Source organism: Balaenoptera ricei, chromosome 20 (genome assembly GCF_028023285.1).
Source record: "Balaenoptera ricei isolate mBalRic1 chromosome 20, mBalRic1.hap2, whole genome shotgun sequence".
Classification (NCBI taxonomy): Eukaryota; Metazoa; Chordata; class Mammalia; order Artiodactyla; family Balaenopteridae; genus Balaenoptera; species Balaenoptera ricei.
This window is the reverse complement of record NC_082658.1, coordinates 59,099,640-59,113,879: the sequence shown is the minus strand read 5'-3', so window position 1 is coordinate 59,113,879 and position 14,240 is coordinate 59,099,640. Positions and strand designations below refer to the sequence as shown.

At 43.4% G+C, this 14,240-nt stretch overlaps 1 protein-coding gene across 1 annotated transcript in view; it reads right to left on the bottom strand.

Annotated features, from left to right (window-relative positions):
- MYOCD (myocardin) overlaps positions 1-12,701 on the bottom strand; it is a 249,407-nt gene extending 236,706 nt beyond the window's left edge. The window contains exon 1 of the mRNA XM_059907682.1: positions 12,664-12,701. Within this exon, the coding sequence (XP_059763665.1) occupies positions 12,664-12,688 (25 nt within the window). The 5' untranslated portion in view covers positions 12,689-12,701. The remainder of the gene's footprint in view (positions 1-12,663) is intronic.
- Between the last annotated feature and the right edge of the window lie 1,539 nt (positions 12,702-14,240).

Below are 14,240 nucleotides of genomic sequence, written 5' to 3'. Positions count from 1 at the left end.
TATTCTAGAATGAAGCTCATTTAGAACCAGCCACCTTGGCAATGACGTCAGGGAACTGGAAACATAGACTGGATTATACCCAATAAATTAAAAGAAAACAGAAGCTTGGGAACTTACACATGGGGGAAAAAAAATAAAACATTTCAGTTGGTGTAGGGATATAAACCAGCAAGCTATCATTCCAAAGGGGACAAAGACTCATCAAATTATGCAGGACCGGTTTCCAATGTAGTTTCCCTAGTAGGATGAAAAGAAATCATAGACCACAATAGTCAGAAAGTTCTAGAATTCTCTGTGCTTCTCATTTGGAAGCAGAAGCTACTCTTTTGGACTGAGGTTCTCATACAGTCCAAACATGAAGGAGAAGCTTCACAGGGGATTCTCATGAATGGATGCAAGTTCTTAAGTTTAAAATGCAACTGTACGTATGGATCAAGTTGATGACTTAATCCCCTAGGTAATGATTTGCACAGGAGATTTCTATTAATACCGCTGACAAACAATGTTATAGAAATAACATTAATGCTAAGTAAGCACCAATATAACAAAACCCCTCCATGGTTTTCAGTTCCAGGGTAGTTTCTACGTAAGGAACTCAGACAGACAGTCCAAGGTCATAGTACCAGGAAGGTCAAAGTCAATTTAGAAAGTAATTCTGATGGATTCCAACTACCCACACTTTAAGCATTGACTCAATTGAAAAAAAACAAACTACATGAGAATTAAACTACATTAAGGTGGTAATTCTCAAATACAGATTGGTGGAGCAGTGTAATTGTCGGGGGGAGGGGGGCAGGGGGAGGCGGTGCAAACGAGAATCGGCCGAGGGGATTTCTTCCAAATGATACACATATTTCAGAATGCTCTGGCAATGGTTTTCAGGTACTTGTGGTAACAGAAACTCAACTCAAACCAATTTTAGGAATAAAAATAGATGTAGATAACGAGAGATAAAGATACAGATGGTACAAGTATAGATACAGATAATCTTACGTGCCTGGGAAGGAATTTCTCGTTACTCATAAATCAAAGGAAGGGCTGAGGGAACCAGCACCTGGATCTTGCAACTCTGGACTCTGAAGAGCCAGAAAAGAAAGAGACACTGGTCAAGCATATAGATCCTGGGGCCAGAGTGCCTGTTTCAGCAACAATGCCTGTTTCAGGTCCTGTCACTTAGTAACTGTGTGACCTTGGGCAGTTACTGAACCTTTCTGTCCCCAGCTTCTTCATCTTTGAAATGAAGGTGGCTGGGAATTCCTTGGCGGTCCAGTGGTTAGGACACGGCGCTTTCACTGCTGTGGGCCCACGTTCAATCCCAGGTCGGGGAACTAAGATCCCGCAAGCCACAAGGCGTGGCCAAAAATAAATAAATAACAGAATAAAATAAAGATGGGTAACAACAGTAGTTACCTCAAAGGTTATTAAAGAGCAGTAAATGTATGTGCAACATGGAATTCTAATATTATTAACGGCATCTCTTTTCCTCGTAATTGCTTTTTTCCGCAGGTTGACCTCATTCTCTCCTGCAAAGATGGCTTCTCCACGGGGCAGATTCCTGAGCAGCTCCAGGTCAGAATTCCCAGAAGGGAAAGAGCGTCTCTCACTCACAGTTAATATGCAGGCCCAAGAGGACTCAGATTGGCTCTGCCTGAGTCACGTGCTCACCTCCTGAGCCAATCATGGCTGCTAGAAGGATGGGACACTGGACCAGGTCACGTGGCAAAGGTGGGGCTGGACTATAATTGGAAGAGCGATGGGAACCCTTGCTGGACACACAAAGCAACAGTTATCGCAAGTCCCTGAAGGTCCCTTCGGGGATGGGCACCCCTCCCCTCCACGTGAGACTCACCGCAGCGTGACTGTGCTGCTACAAAGAACTATGTTTACCTCGTGCACTTGAGTATTTACCACATGCAACATGCTGAATTCTTCTGTTTTTTTAATTGAAGGATAGTTGATTTATAATGTTAGTGTGCTGCATTCTTCTCCGATGCCTACAGTATCACTAGGAAGGAGATACTATTATTCACACTTAACTCATGCAAATGCATTGAGAATTTAAAAATTGTACGAGATTCTGTGGATTGCCCATCTTCCCTATGGAAGATTCCCTATCTTCCTAATTCTACAAGAGCAGCGGCTTTGTTTTGCAAACCTCTGTATCCACAGCGGCTGGGACAGAGCCTCAGCTGTAGTTCACGCTCAAAGATTCGTGGTGGAGTGAATGAACAAATGAATGAAGCTGTCCTGGGTCCCAGAGCTGGCGAGTGCGCGGTGGAGAGGGCGACCGAAGCCACAGCCCTCCGGCCCTGGGTCACGCTTTCCACCACAATTCCAGCAGAGGTTAGCAGGTCGTACCGCTCAGGGGAACTGAGACAGAAAAATGGTTTCATCTGTTTTCTGTGGGACACCACTGCCAGCATAGGCACACCTCACCTGGGAGGTGACACACTGAGCGCCTTAACAGCCTCTGTCCACAGAGCGGAACACACTCGGCTCCTAAAGAGGAAGATCGTCCAGGCGAAGGGATGGGACACAGGGCAGAGACGCGGAGACGGCGAGACGGGGGAGGCGTGGCAGCGCGGGAAGGGGTCTCCTGAAAGACTGGCGAGTTCTTCCACACAGAGAGGAGTCGGCTGAGAGGCGGGGCAGGGGCAAGGGCGGGAGGAGACAGGCAGGGAGGACGTGGGAAGAGGAGGAAAGCAGGTCCCCCCCACGGCGCCCCCGGGGTCAGAGGAGGCCAGCCCTGCCCCTGCGGCCCCCGGAGCTGGGCTCAGCGTCTCTCTTCCCGCGGCCCGGGCCCCAGCCCTTCCCTCCGCGCCTCAGAGAGTGACGAAAGAACTTGATGGTCTTGTCTGGCAGCACATTTTGAGGACGATTTAGCTGGAAGGAGGCATCTGCCTTATGCCAAGTAACACATTCTCTGGGCTTAGAGGGAGCTGCTCGTACGAGGGTGCCCCAGGGGAGGGAAGAGCGAGGCCGCCCAGCCAGCTCTCTGCTGGGGATTAAGCCCTGGGGGCGGGGGGCGGGGGAGAGGAGGGGGGGCGGGAATCACAGGCAGCTTGTAAGTTACACAACGAGCAGGTTAACTGTACACGAGATAACCGCAAACTCTCTTTACATCACCCCCTCAGGAAAGATGAACCCTGGATTCAGAACCAAAATGGTGATTAAGTCAAGCTGGTATTAAAACCCTATTGAGAGGGAAAGTGTATATATATTCTCATATACAATAAGGATGTATTATATGTACGTGCATATACATACACATTCTCTCTATATGTTCTCTCTACATACATACATATTCTCTCTCTATATATATTTAAACACGTTAGAATGTATATATCTACTCTCATTTTACGTAATGAAAATGTATACACACTCCTGCTGAATGAGGTTTTAATAATAATACATTTATAATTTATAAACACTGTATTTATATCATATAATTTATAGATTTAATATGTATTATTAAATAATAAGTGTACGTATGCATTTACTCTCATTATATAAGCATTATATCTAGAGATACGCAAACACACACACACATATTCTCATTATGAGTTGAGATACCTCTGCTTCCTTCTCTGCCCATTTCATAGATGCCCTCCCTCCAAACAGAGCTTTCCGTTTCCAGAAAGAGGTAGAAGGGCAGGAAGGGGAGGATGAGGAAGGAAAAGTGGAGGAAAGCAGTACCGCTGATGAGAGGGAGAAGAAGATGGGCAGGGAGGGCCTTCCACAGCTTAGCTCATTTTAAACTCAACTTGGAGGTCGGCAGTAGAAGTTTGAGACGAAGGTCACACTGAAATCTCCTCAGAGAACACCTGTGAGGAAACCACTTTGTACATCATTAAATAACTGTTCTGCCTGCTTAAACAGCTTTGAACTAGCCAAAGGGCATAAGTGTTAAGCAATCTGGAGAAGCCCAGAGACCATGGTTCTACACAAAAGGAAGCAATAAAGCCTAATGGAGATGTGATTCTTTGCCACCTGCCCAACTATAAACTTCTGTTTCTTTAGAACTCACTTTCCCGTGTCAATGAAACATTTATTGCTAGGGTTCAAGAACCGAAGATAAAGGGGATTAAATGTGGAGACAAGCACAGGTACTTTCCTGCATGTTAGAGCCCTGTGGGTCCCAGAGGAGAGGAACCAGAGCAGGAGAGAGTCAGATGCTTGGAACGTGTGCATCTTCCGTCCTAAAAAGGAAATCGAATCTCAGGTAAGAGAAAAAGGGAGCCCAGGTGCCTTCCGAACCCCTTTCATATTTGAGGTGAAAAGACCCCAAGATACAGAGGGAGGAGGAGCCGGACCTGTAGCTCCTCTCCGCTCCTGCATCCTCAGCTTCTTTGCCCTGGACCTTGGATGGCTTAGCTGTCATCATTCACGCCCACCCTAACGCCTGCCATCTTAAAAGAGCCCTCCAGAAAAGAAAACCAAACACTCCCTAGACCCCATGCCCCGGCTCCTGATCCACATCCGCTCAAGGTCACTCCTGAATTTGACTTACAAAATCCGTCTTTGCTTTCTCACCTCCTGTTTCTTCTCGAATCTTCTTCTAAACCTGTCACCCTGCTTCCACCCCGACCTCCTACCATCAATTCTCAATGGCAGCCAGACCCATCTTTGGAATCAAGCATCTAATAATGTCACTCTCCTGCTCAAAATCCTTGAGTGGCTTCCTTCCAGGACACTCAGAATCCAATCCAGGATCTCCATCATGGCCTTCTGGGCCCCGTGTGATTTGCCTTTGCCCAACCTCATCTCTGGACTCTCTCCACGTCATTCCCAGGAGACCTTTCTGCTCTTCCCTGAACATTCCAAATGTCTTCTTGCTTCAGTCTCATATTTGTTGTTCCCTCCACCTGGAATCCTTTTTTCCAAGGTCATCCCATGACAATCAATGTCAGTCTCCATTCTCAGGTCACCTCAAAGAGGATTCCTTCACTGCTCCATCTAAAACAGCCATGCCCCTCATCCTTCCGGCTACTGGTTTCCACTGCCTTGTTCTACTGTACTTTTCCTTATAGCAGCTGTTACTACCTGACATCTTATTACTGAATTTCATCAGATCTAAAACATCATTAAATGGAAGGCACCAATGATTTACATACCACTAATAAATTAAAAAATTTAAAACCCAGGGGCAATAAGATGATGGCATTTGATGTCTCCACAGGAGTCATGAAGGATGTAAGAATCCATCACACCAGCCTCACAGGGCTTGGAAATTTTTTATCTATCTTGGAGGACTTGGCAATTTCTCCTGCCTTCAGTTGCACTGTTTGGCTTAAGATAGGTATAAGCTAATCGTGGACATGTTCTTTCCTTAGGTTCCGTAAAGCATAGTTGTCGTTTTGCGAGAAAAGATGGAATGGCACTCATTTCTCCGACAACAAATATTTGCTTCTCTAATACCAAATTTATGCCCCACTGCTGTGCCTTTGGGTCTATAAAAGAATTTGTTTCAAAGCCAAATCATAATGTAGTCTTTCTGAAGATGTTTTAAAAGATAATTAAATTCGACATGTGTAGCATCAGCAAACACATGCTGCTAACTCAACTGAATGGATGACAGCACAGGAGTTTCGGCCAAGTTTGCACACATGTAGGCTGTGAGAGCTTTGTCACGACTGTTGCCTGTCTGACAGCAGTTATACGATGTCACCTATTGTAAAATACATTCCAATTTCAGAGATGTTAAATGGGAAGTACCTTAGAATGAATAAACACAGGAAATACTACTTATTTGCCGTGTCTTTCCCCCATGTAAGAAAGGCAATGACTTACATTATCCCTTTAATTTATCTCTGGATCCTGAGTACCTTGAGCAGAGGCTGGCACATAGTAGGTGCTCAGTAAAACCTTGTCAAATGAATGCATGAGTGAGTGAATGAGTAACGACTCAGTGAACAAGCACTGGAAACAAAGGAAATTTCAAGCCAGAAACTTTGAGAAACTGCTTCTAGAAGGTTGACGAGTCTATACTGAAACTAAAGCCAATATGACATATAAACTCCTGCTGCATTTGTGAAAGAAAAGGGGAAAGACCATAAAACTGCTGAAAGCTTCATGACTGGGAGGGAGCGTGAAGGTGAAGGGTAACTGGGGTACGACCAAGGGCCACATCTGGGATACATTGCTGGGTCCTTGGGACTGAAGATGACCCTGAATGGGAAGCTTACCATGCTGTTTCTCTCTCTCTCCTCTTAACCCCAGCCCAGGAAAGAGAAAAGAAAAAAAAAAAAAGCATCCTTGCACTATCAGGCTGCCAGCGAGAGCCGAGAGCCTCTGCCTAGCGAAGGTCAGGGTCTCCGTCCCGGGTAACTGCTAAGCCCCAGCCCTCCAGCAAACACAACAATGCATCTCTCTCGACGAGAGGTACAGTTCCTAAGAAGCTTCCTCCAGTGCTGATACTCTTCGTTTTCTTCTCCAGGTTTCTAGATCTCTGAATTTGTAAAGTCAAAACCATCACAAACCGAAACTGTCAGAGACCTAAACTTTTCTCCTTCCACCGGGACCACAACTATGTAACCAGAATTCACATCCGTCTCTGAAAGAATCCATTTTAAAGTCCTATACAGGATAAGCCTACGTTCCCTTCAGGCTCCAGTCTTTACCAAGTTGACAAGAAATCCACCAGACATCTGAAAAGGATACCGCTGTTCAAGTTAAGAGAACTAATGGAATCGGGGTAATCAGAACGAATGTCTTCCTAAGAAACATTGTTACTGCCAGACTCAGGACACAATTTTGGAAGATGTCTGGATATGTTACTAAGAGTTCAGTTTACTGAGCCTCCTGACTTCAAAGGACATCTAAGTAACATCCTCCCCTGCATTATTTATCAGAGTCTCACTAAAATTACAAGAGAAGACTTCACAGTAATGTTGGCAAACAAAATAAGTAGAGAATTTAATGCCAAGGTACAGGAAGAATTGGGTTTATTATAAGACAGATGGGGCTAGGTTGAGAAAAACTTGGGCAGGACGTTGTAGGGTATGGTTTACCTTTGGCTTTATGAAACCAAGTCTACCTGAAAACTATATTGGACTCTTGGACGTCCCACAAATGTGGCCCCTGACTCCGAGAGGGAAGAACTTGGCTAGCTAGACTGGGGCAGAGCTAGACTTTCTCAGGGCTGGAACTTACCTAATGTTTGCAGCCTCTTTAGGTAAAAGAAGACAAAATTAGACACAAATGAGATTTTGTTTAGAATGAGAAAATAAATCACAACAAATTACAAATTTAAAAAAAAATGAAAAATACAATAATCACAAAAATCCAAAACTGTACATAGTATTTTAATAATTAATTGCCTAACATGATTCTGTAATACTTTCCCTACATTTCTTGTCTGTACCTTCTTTGATCACCTTCTCAAATAATGAGAACTGTAAGTTTCTTTCAGCTTCCCAGGAACACTGGGAAATACCACGTAAATTGTTAGAATTATTATAAATTTGGGAAATATATATTTTTTTCATACATTGTAAGATTTCGAAGAACTTTCCATAGACCAGCTTTGATTCCATACATTTGTATCTTCAGGTTCTAGGTGACATGTCTTAGTATGAGGTGCTCTCTGGACCTGAACACTACTGTCTCGATCAAGGGCGAGCTGGCACTGTGGCCGACTGGAGTCCCCTAGAAGCCACTCCTACAGCTGGACAGCTAGCAGTGACTTAACTCACAGAAATGCATGCTGTGAAATTAAAATGAACTGAACTCCCCTTAGATCTCCAAATCCCTGAGGCCATGCCCTCGTTATTCTACAGGAGGTGAAGTATGACGGGAGAGCAGGAGTGAAAAAGATAGCTTGTCTTAAGTGATTGTCGAAATATCGAAAAACTTGGGCAGGACGTTTCAAAATATCATACTCGTGCAAATTTTATAAAAACATGAGATTGTCATCGAAATATCATACTCATACAAATTTTTTAAAAACATGCGAGAAAGTCCACAGCCTTCTAGGGCCCTCTCCAGGATGGTGGAAAGGGCCACTGCAAGTAGGGGCCTTGCAACTTAACCTTTGTAAGTTAAACTTGTCTTTGTAGCTAGAGAACTGGACCGCCGTTCTCTAGCCCCAGGACAATGTGCTACTGAGGCAGGAAGAAGATTGATCCCTCCGCCACCAATATCCCATCTCCCCAGCTCAAAAGAGAACTAGGACAACTGGCTTCTATGTATGTAGTAAGATCAACAACCAACAAGAGAAAACAGGCTGGGGTGAAATATAAAAACAAGAGATGAAAAATTATATGCAGAATTAAAGGGGGGCTGTACAGAAAGAAGGGAAAACAGACACAGCTGAGAAGACAGAATTAAACTCTATTGCCTCAACTAGCATCCTCCTATTTTCCGGTCAGGGCCTCGGTGGCTAATACAGGAAAGCAGGGGTGAGTCCAGCGACCAGGATGGAAGGTGATTTAATTACAATCATGTTGCCTACAGACATCAAGGAGGCATGTCCCATTTATACCACTGTCTAAGTGGCCTTTTTTGTTCCGAGGCTGAGGACAGGCTTGATTTAGGAGCCAGGTCTCGGATTTGGTGTTTCTCAATCTCATTCACTGCCTAGTAGCTATAGGTCAAGATCCCCGGGCCAGACGGCAGGTCCCCTGGGCAGTGGACGTTGGGAGATGTCCTCGGAGAAGAAAGCCCACCTCCCACGTTCACACCTCATCTTCCTGACTTGGAAAACACCTCCAGTTAATGAGCAAATCTGGCATCTGTCAGCTTTTTGTAAGCAAGCATTTCACAAGGTTTACAGAAAAGTAAAGTAAACAGAGTTCTGAGTAACAAAAGAGTGGCGTTTATGCATTCTTTGATTCACTTTAAAGGATGGTATAAACTGACTTTTTAACCAAGCATTAGGCAAGATCTGGGCCCAAGCCATTCTATAATAAACAGTGACATGGCTATATTAAAATATTTACTTAGTGTGTTAAAGTGACTTATAGGAAGAGTGGCTACTACATAGAAGGCCTAAGTATTAAGGCGTCAGGTGCCACGGGCGGCATAAATATTCCATGCGCACTTGTTTATAGGAAAACCCCATCTGGATTTGGCTAAAACAGCAGGCACCCTGGTGACCCCAGTTTTGCTATTGGAAAATATAACACAAGTGTTCACTCATCTAGAATAACTACAGTGCTAAGTGCCAAATGACAGATGGGAGGGGATTGGCTTTTCTCAATAAAATCCAGGCACTCCATTGTGAAGGGCTTCATTGTCAGGGCTCCTCGGCATCTGTATACTCTCGGAGTCGATGGGCAGCTCGATGGGGCAAGGTGCTGGGTCAGGCTGACCACAACCTGCCTAGTTGGGATCACGGCGCCTAGGCACATCACTGCAAGCTGGACAGGCTTTGGAAGACTTGGCCTGGGAGAGCCCATGAACATCGACGCCATCCATCCCCACCCCACTCCCACTCTCCCCTCAACTCAGTTATGCTGAGTAGTGATCAGGCAGCCCAGTGGGATCAAAAGAAAATCCGGGTTTGGAGCATGGCTCTCCCACTTGAGTATAACTTTCAGGGTTAAAATGGGGGAGAGAGAAGGCAATGCATGTTGACAGGCATATTGGATGCTTTCCTAGGTTATCTCATTGATATCCTCATGTTCATACTATGGTGCAGGGATGACTTCCCCCTTTTACAGATTCACTTAAAGCAGAGAATGATTTCAGGGAATGAAAGGTCTTCCTGGGCTGGGCCTTGGTCATCTCTTCAGATGAACACATCAACCTTCTCGGAAGGTCGACTCCTGTGTAGTGGGAGCAGTAAAAACAGTAAGAGTACAGCTGTCCTCTGGGATGGATATTTCATCGGGGAGAAATCAAACGTCTCTGCAAGACAACATGCCTACCCAACAGCACAGAGCTCAAAAAGACAAAATCTCAAATCGAAACCTAACTGTGAACTGAAAACTGCAATCTCTATGTGACGGAATCAAGCAGCTCCCTCCTCCTCCCCTTTCACCCTACAGCAAACTTCCCCCAGTTGAGCTTGATTAATAGATTTCTTTCACTCATCCGCCTACCAGACAAAGTTGTAATGAGCACCAATCATGCCCAGAGTCCTTTCTACACGGTGAGGACACAGCGATAAGCAAAGTCCCTGATTCCTCCGAATTGACCTCCTAGTGGGGGAACAGATAAATGTACGATTGCATAAACATTTAACAGAATTTCAGGTAGTGATAAGGAAAGAAACATGGAGCAGGAAATAGAAATAAGGAACAACTAGAAATGCCATTTTATGTAGGGTGGTCAGGTAAACCAAAGCTATTAGCTTAAAAGGCATAGAAATCGGGGGGTTGGGGGGAATCAATCTAATTAACCATCTCTGGCATCATAGCTCAAAGTTTAAACTATTCAATTGCACCATAATATGAAGAAAACCAGACTGAGAATGATTACTTAAGGCTCTGGTCTAAGCTTTAACATGAACTTGTTATGTAGTCCTGAGAAAGTAGTAGTATTTCATAGATGGGGAAATGGAGACCCAGAAAGGTAAGGTGATGTGCTCATGGCAGCAAAATTGGTGTGAACCTTGATGGTTTCTTTCCACTCTATATTTCTAGAATTGTGTAGTCCAATATGGAAGCCACTAGCCCCATGTGAGTAACTATATTCAAATTGACTCAAAACAATTCAAATTCAGTTCCTCAGTTGCAAAAGAGGCTGACATCTGTCATGCTGGGGAGTGCAGACAATAAACGTTTACTCCACTCTAGAAAGTTCTACTGGAGAGTCCCGTTCTGGAGTTCTGTAGATTCTGTTAGCTCTTGAGAAGAAACAAGTGTTTGCGTATACATTTTCTATTTCTACCAGATGACTGGGCATCTTAGAGACAAATCATGTTGGGGGGTTTTTAACCCAAGAATTTTATGCCCAGTCAAGTTGTCTTTTATGTGTGGAAGCAACAAACAGCTTAAGAAGTCATACCACCTATAAAACCTTCTTGGACAAAAAAAAAGTTGAAGACATAGTCTAACGGCTTGAATGACAAAGAAAATTAAAGAGCCCAAGAGTTGGAAATCGGAGTACAAAAGACTGGATGGTGTGCACCAAAAGCAATTAATACAAAGACTCACCTAAATAAATGTGATTGCAAATTAAATAGAACCTCCCCTAGGACACTCAAAACAAAATGTAAAGATGATTTAACACATAGTCTGGATTTTAAAATAAGAAAAATTAATAACGTTGCATGATGACACTCTGGGTTGACCCTGACAGTGAAGGGGTCATACTGACATAATCATGGTGAGAGACTAAATAGATGCAACTCTTGAATATGTATTAATAACCTTGAAAATTGTTAAACTCCTCCCACTTCGCTATTCCACTTATAGGAAACAATCCTAAGAACCCAATAAACAGTACCACCAAAAAAATTTTGTCTATTAAGATTTTCAGTGCAGCATAAAGTACAGAACTCATAAAAACAGAAAATATATTCAATAAGAGAGGAATAAATTCTAGTATACCCTTAAAATATAATTTCATGCAGCCATTAAAATCATGATTGAGAAAATATTTAATAACATGGAAAAATGTATATAATATGAGGGGAACAGTGATAATAGCTAACACTTATTCAATGTTTAGTTAAGTGTCAGTCACTTCTCTAAAGGCCTTAGGTCTTGGTATCATTTACCCCTCAAAAGACCTAAAAGCAGTTAGTATGAATATTATCTCCAGTGAACTACTGAGGAAACAGAGCCTTATAGCTGATTTGCCCCGTGCCCCATGAATCATTAAGTGACAGAGCTGGGTCATGATTGTAAGCCCATCTGATGCAAAGTCTGTGCTCCTGACAGCCTCCTCCCCAGGAGACTCTGAAAGCAGCATGCTCTCAGCCATGTTTAAAAAAAAAAAAAAGTATATGCACATTTAGAAAAAATCCTGGCTAGAAATACACTGAAACCTTAACAGTGACTGCCTCTGAGTGACGGGGTTACAGATCACTTTCATTTTCTTCCTCAAATCAGTCTTTATCTTTACATCATCCCGGCACCGAACATTATTCAGTAATCAAGAAGAAAAATTTTCATGAAAAGGAGAGGCCGTCTCCATACACAGATTTGTACACCCAGGGGAAAAAAATAATAACTCAAAAGGCAAAGCTAAAAATGGAATTCCAAAGTGTTGCCTGGAAATTAGTGGGAGTTCAAAGGAGTTAAATAAAAGATGGAAAATTGGAGAAGGGCCATTGCTAAATCTTTAAGCTCTTCCAAAAGGTTTCTGTGTGCAGTTGTTGGTTCCTATCTCTCAGCCCTCAACTTAACTGATGAGCATTTACACAGTTACTGAGAAGTAAGAAGCCACTCAGAGGCTCCAAACTTAGGAGTCTGCTGCTTCCTGTTGTTATTTTGTTTTAATGGATTTGTTTATTGGCCTGACAGATGAATTTACTATCAGCAGGCCCTTTCCCCCCCCCCTTTTCAGTTTTATTATCATTATTTTTTTTTAAATCAGGCAACACTTTGTTGAACAATCCTGACCCTGAAGAATGCTTGCTGGCACACTGTCCAAGAAATCTAGCAGAAGTTTGTATGATTATCTTTATGAGTGAGTACAGTTTAGTCTAGTGCCTTTTTTGTTGAATAACACCATCACCCAGAGTCCCCCAACAAATAGGAGAGTTGGTCTTACCTTCAATTGGGTGTTCACCAACCATCACGGTCCAGAGAGGTCACGGAAGAGAACTTTACGCCATGCAGCGAAACCCCCGTCAAGTTCATATTTGTCAACCTCACGATCGCGCTTCAGCTTGTCGGTAATTTCTCCGGTAGCGACATCTGGAGGTCTGTTCCAATGCTGTCACCCACGGTCAGCATTCAGTTCCAGAGAGGCAAATTTGAGCTTCAAAACAATGCCATTTCAGTCTCCTCGCCTTTTTAGACCCAACTGAGCAACTTATGTGGGAGGAAGAATGGGGCCATGCAAAAAGCTCAGGAAGAAGAGTCACACAGAGTTGAATTTGAATCCTGCTCCATCATTTACTAGATAAAACCTGTAACAAGAGTTGAACTGCTTTGAGTCTCTCTTTTTTTTTTTTTTTTTTTTAGAAGTCAGAGGGTTAGCTTTAAGATACAATAGCTAACACACATATACAAAGCCGAGTATGACCCTGGCATATAATACGTGCTTAACAAACACGCTCTCTCCTCCCATCCTCATTACTCTCATAAATGCACCTGCCCTACAATGAGCTTCCTGGGACCTGAAGCACACGAGGGGTGGTTTCAGGCCATGGCTGTCTGTTTTTATTTCATTAGGCTTGAGAGAGCCTCTTTGAGATGAAAAACATTCCATCCTAAAGATGGAAGAAAGCAGAACTTCTGCTAACCTTTCCTCTTGACTCCAGTTTATTTCTATGCTATGTCATGCCCTAAACAATGAGGCTGTAAACCATGCATGGAAATCATCATCATCCGGACATTGAGATGGCCCACCACCACTCAGAGACAGCGCCCCGGAGGATTCTGGTCCCACTCTTCTCCCTTCTGCTCCTCATCCTGGGTCAAAGAATGGGAGAGGCTGCAGATCCTTAGTCCTTGTGGGTCGGGCCAACATGGGCCACCTTGTGAATTCAGTCTCACTCCCTCATTTCGCAGAAGGCAAGGTGCTCTGAAGTTATCCTATCTTTCTGACCTCTGTAGCCGACTGGATAGGTTGGGTTACATTGAGGTAACAAACATCCTGAAATTCTCAGTGGTCTAAAGCGACAGAAGTTTACTTCTTGGTTGTATGATGTGTCCATCGCAGATGGGCTAGAGGCTCTGTTTTAAGATCTCTCTCACTCCGGGATCCAGTCTAATGCAATATCCACTCTATGGGACATTGCTAATATCTGTGACAGAAAGAAAAGAGAAAGTCAGGTTGCTCCTTGCAAGTTACACCTGGAAGACAACACATCATCTTTTAGCGATGAAAATAAGACATAGAACCATGCTAGAATTTGAGAGGGCAGAAACACACACCACCATCATGTCTTAAAGAAGAAAGCACTTTTATACTACACCCATCACACACCTGTAAGACATGGTAATCAGGCAATATTAACCCCATTTAAAAAATGAATATATGTCCCTGAAAGAAAGAATTGGTAAGCCGGACTTCATTAAAATTTAAAATTTCAGCTATGCAAAAGACACTGTCAAGAGAATGAAAAGACAAACCATAGACTAGGAGAAAATATTTGCAAAAGACATATCTGAAAAAGGACT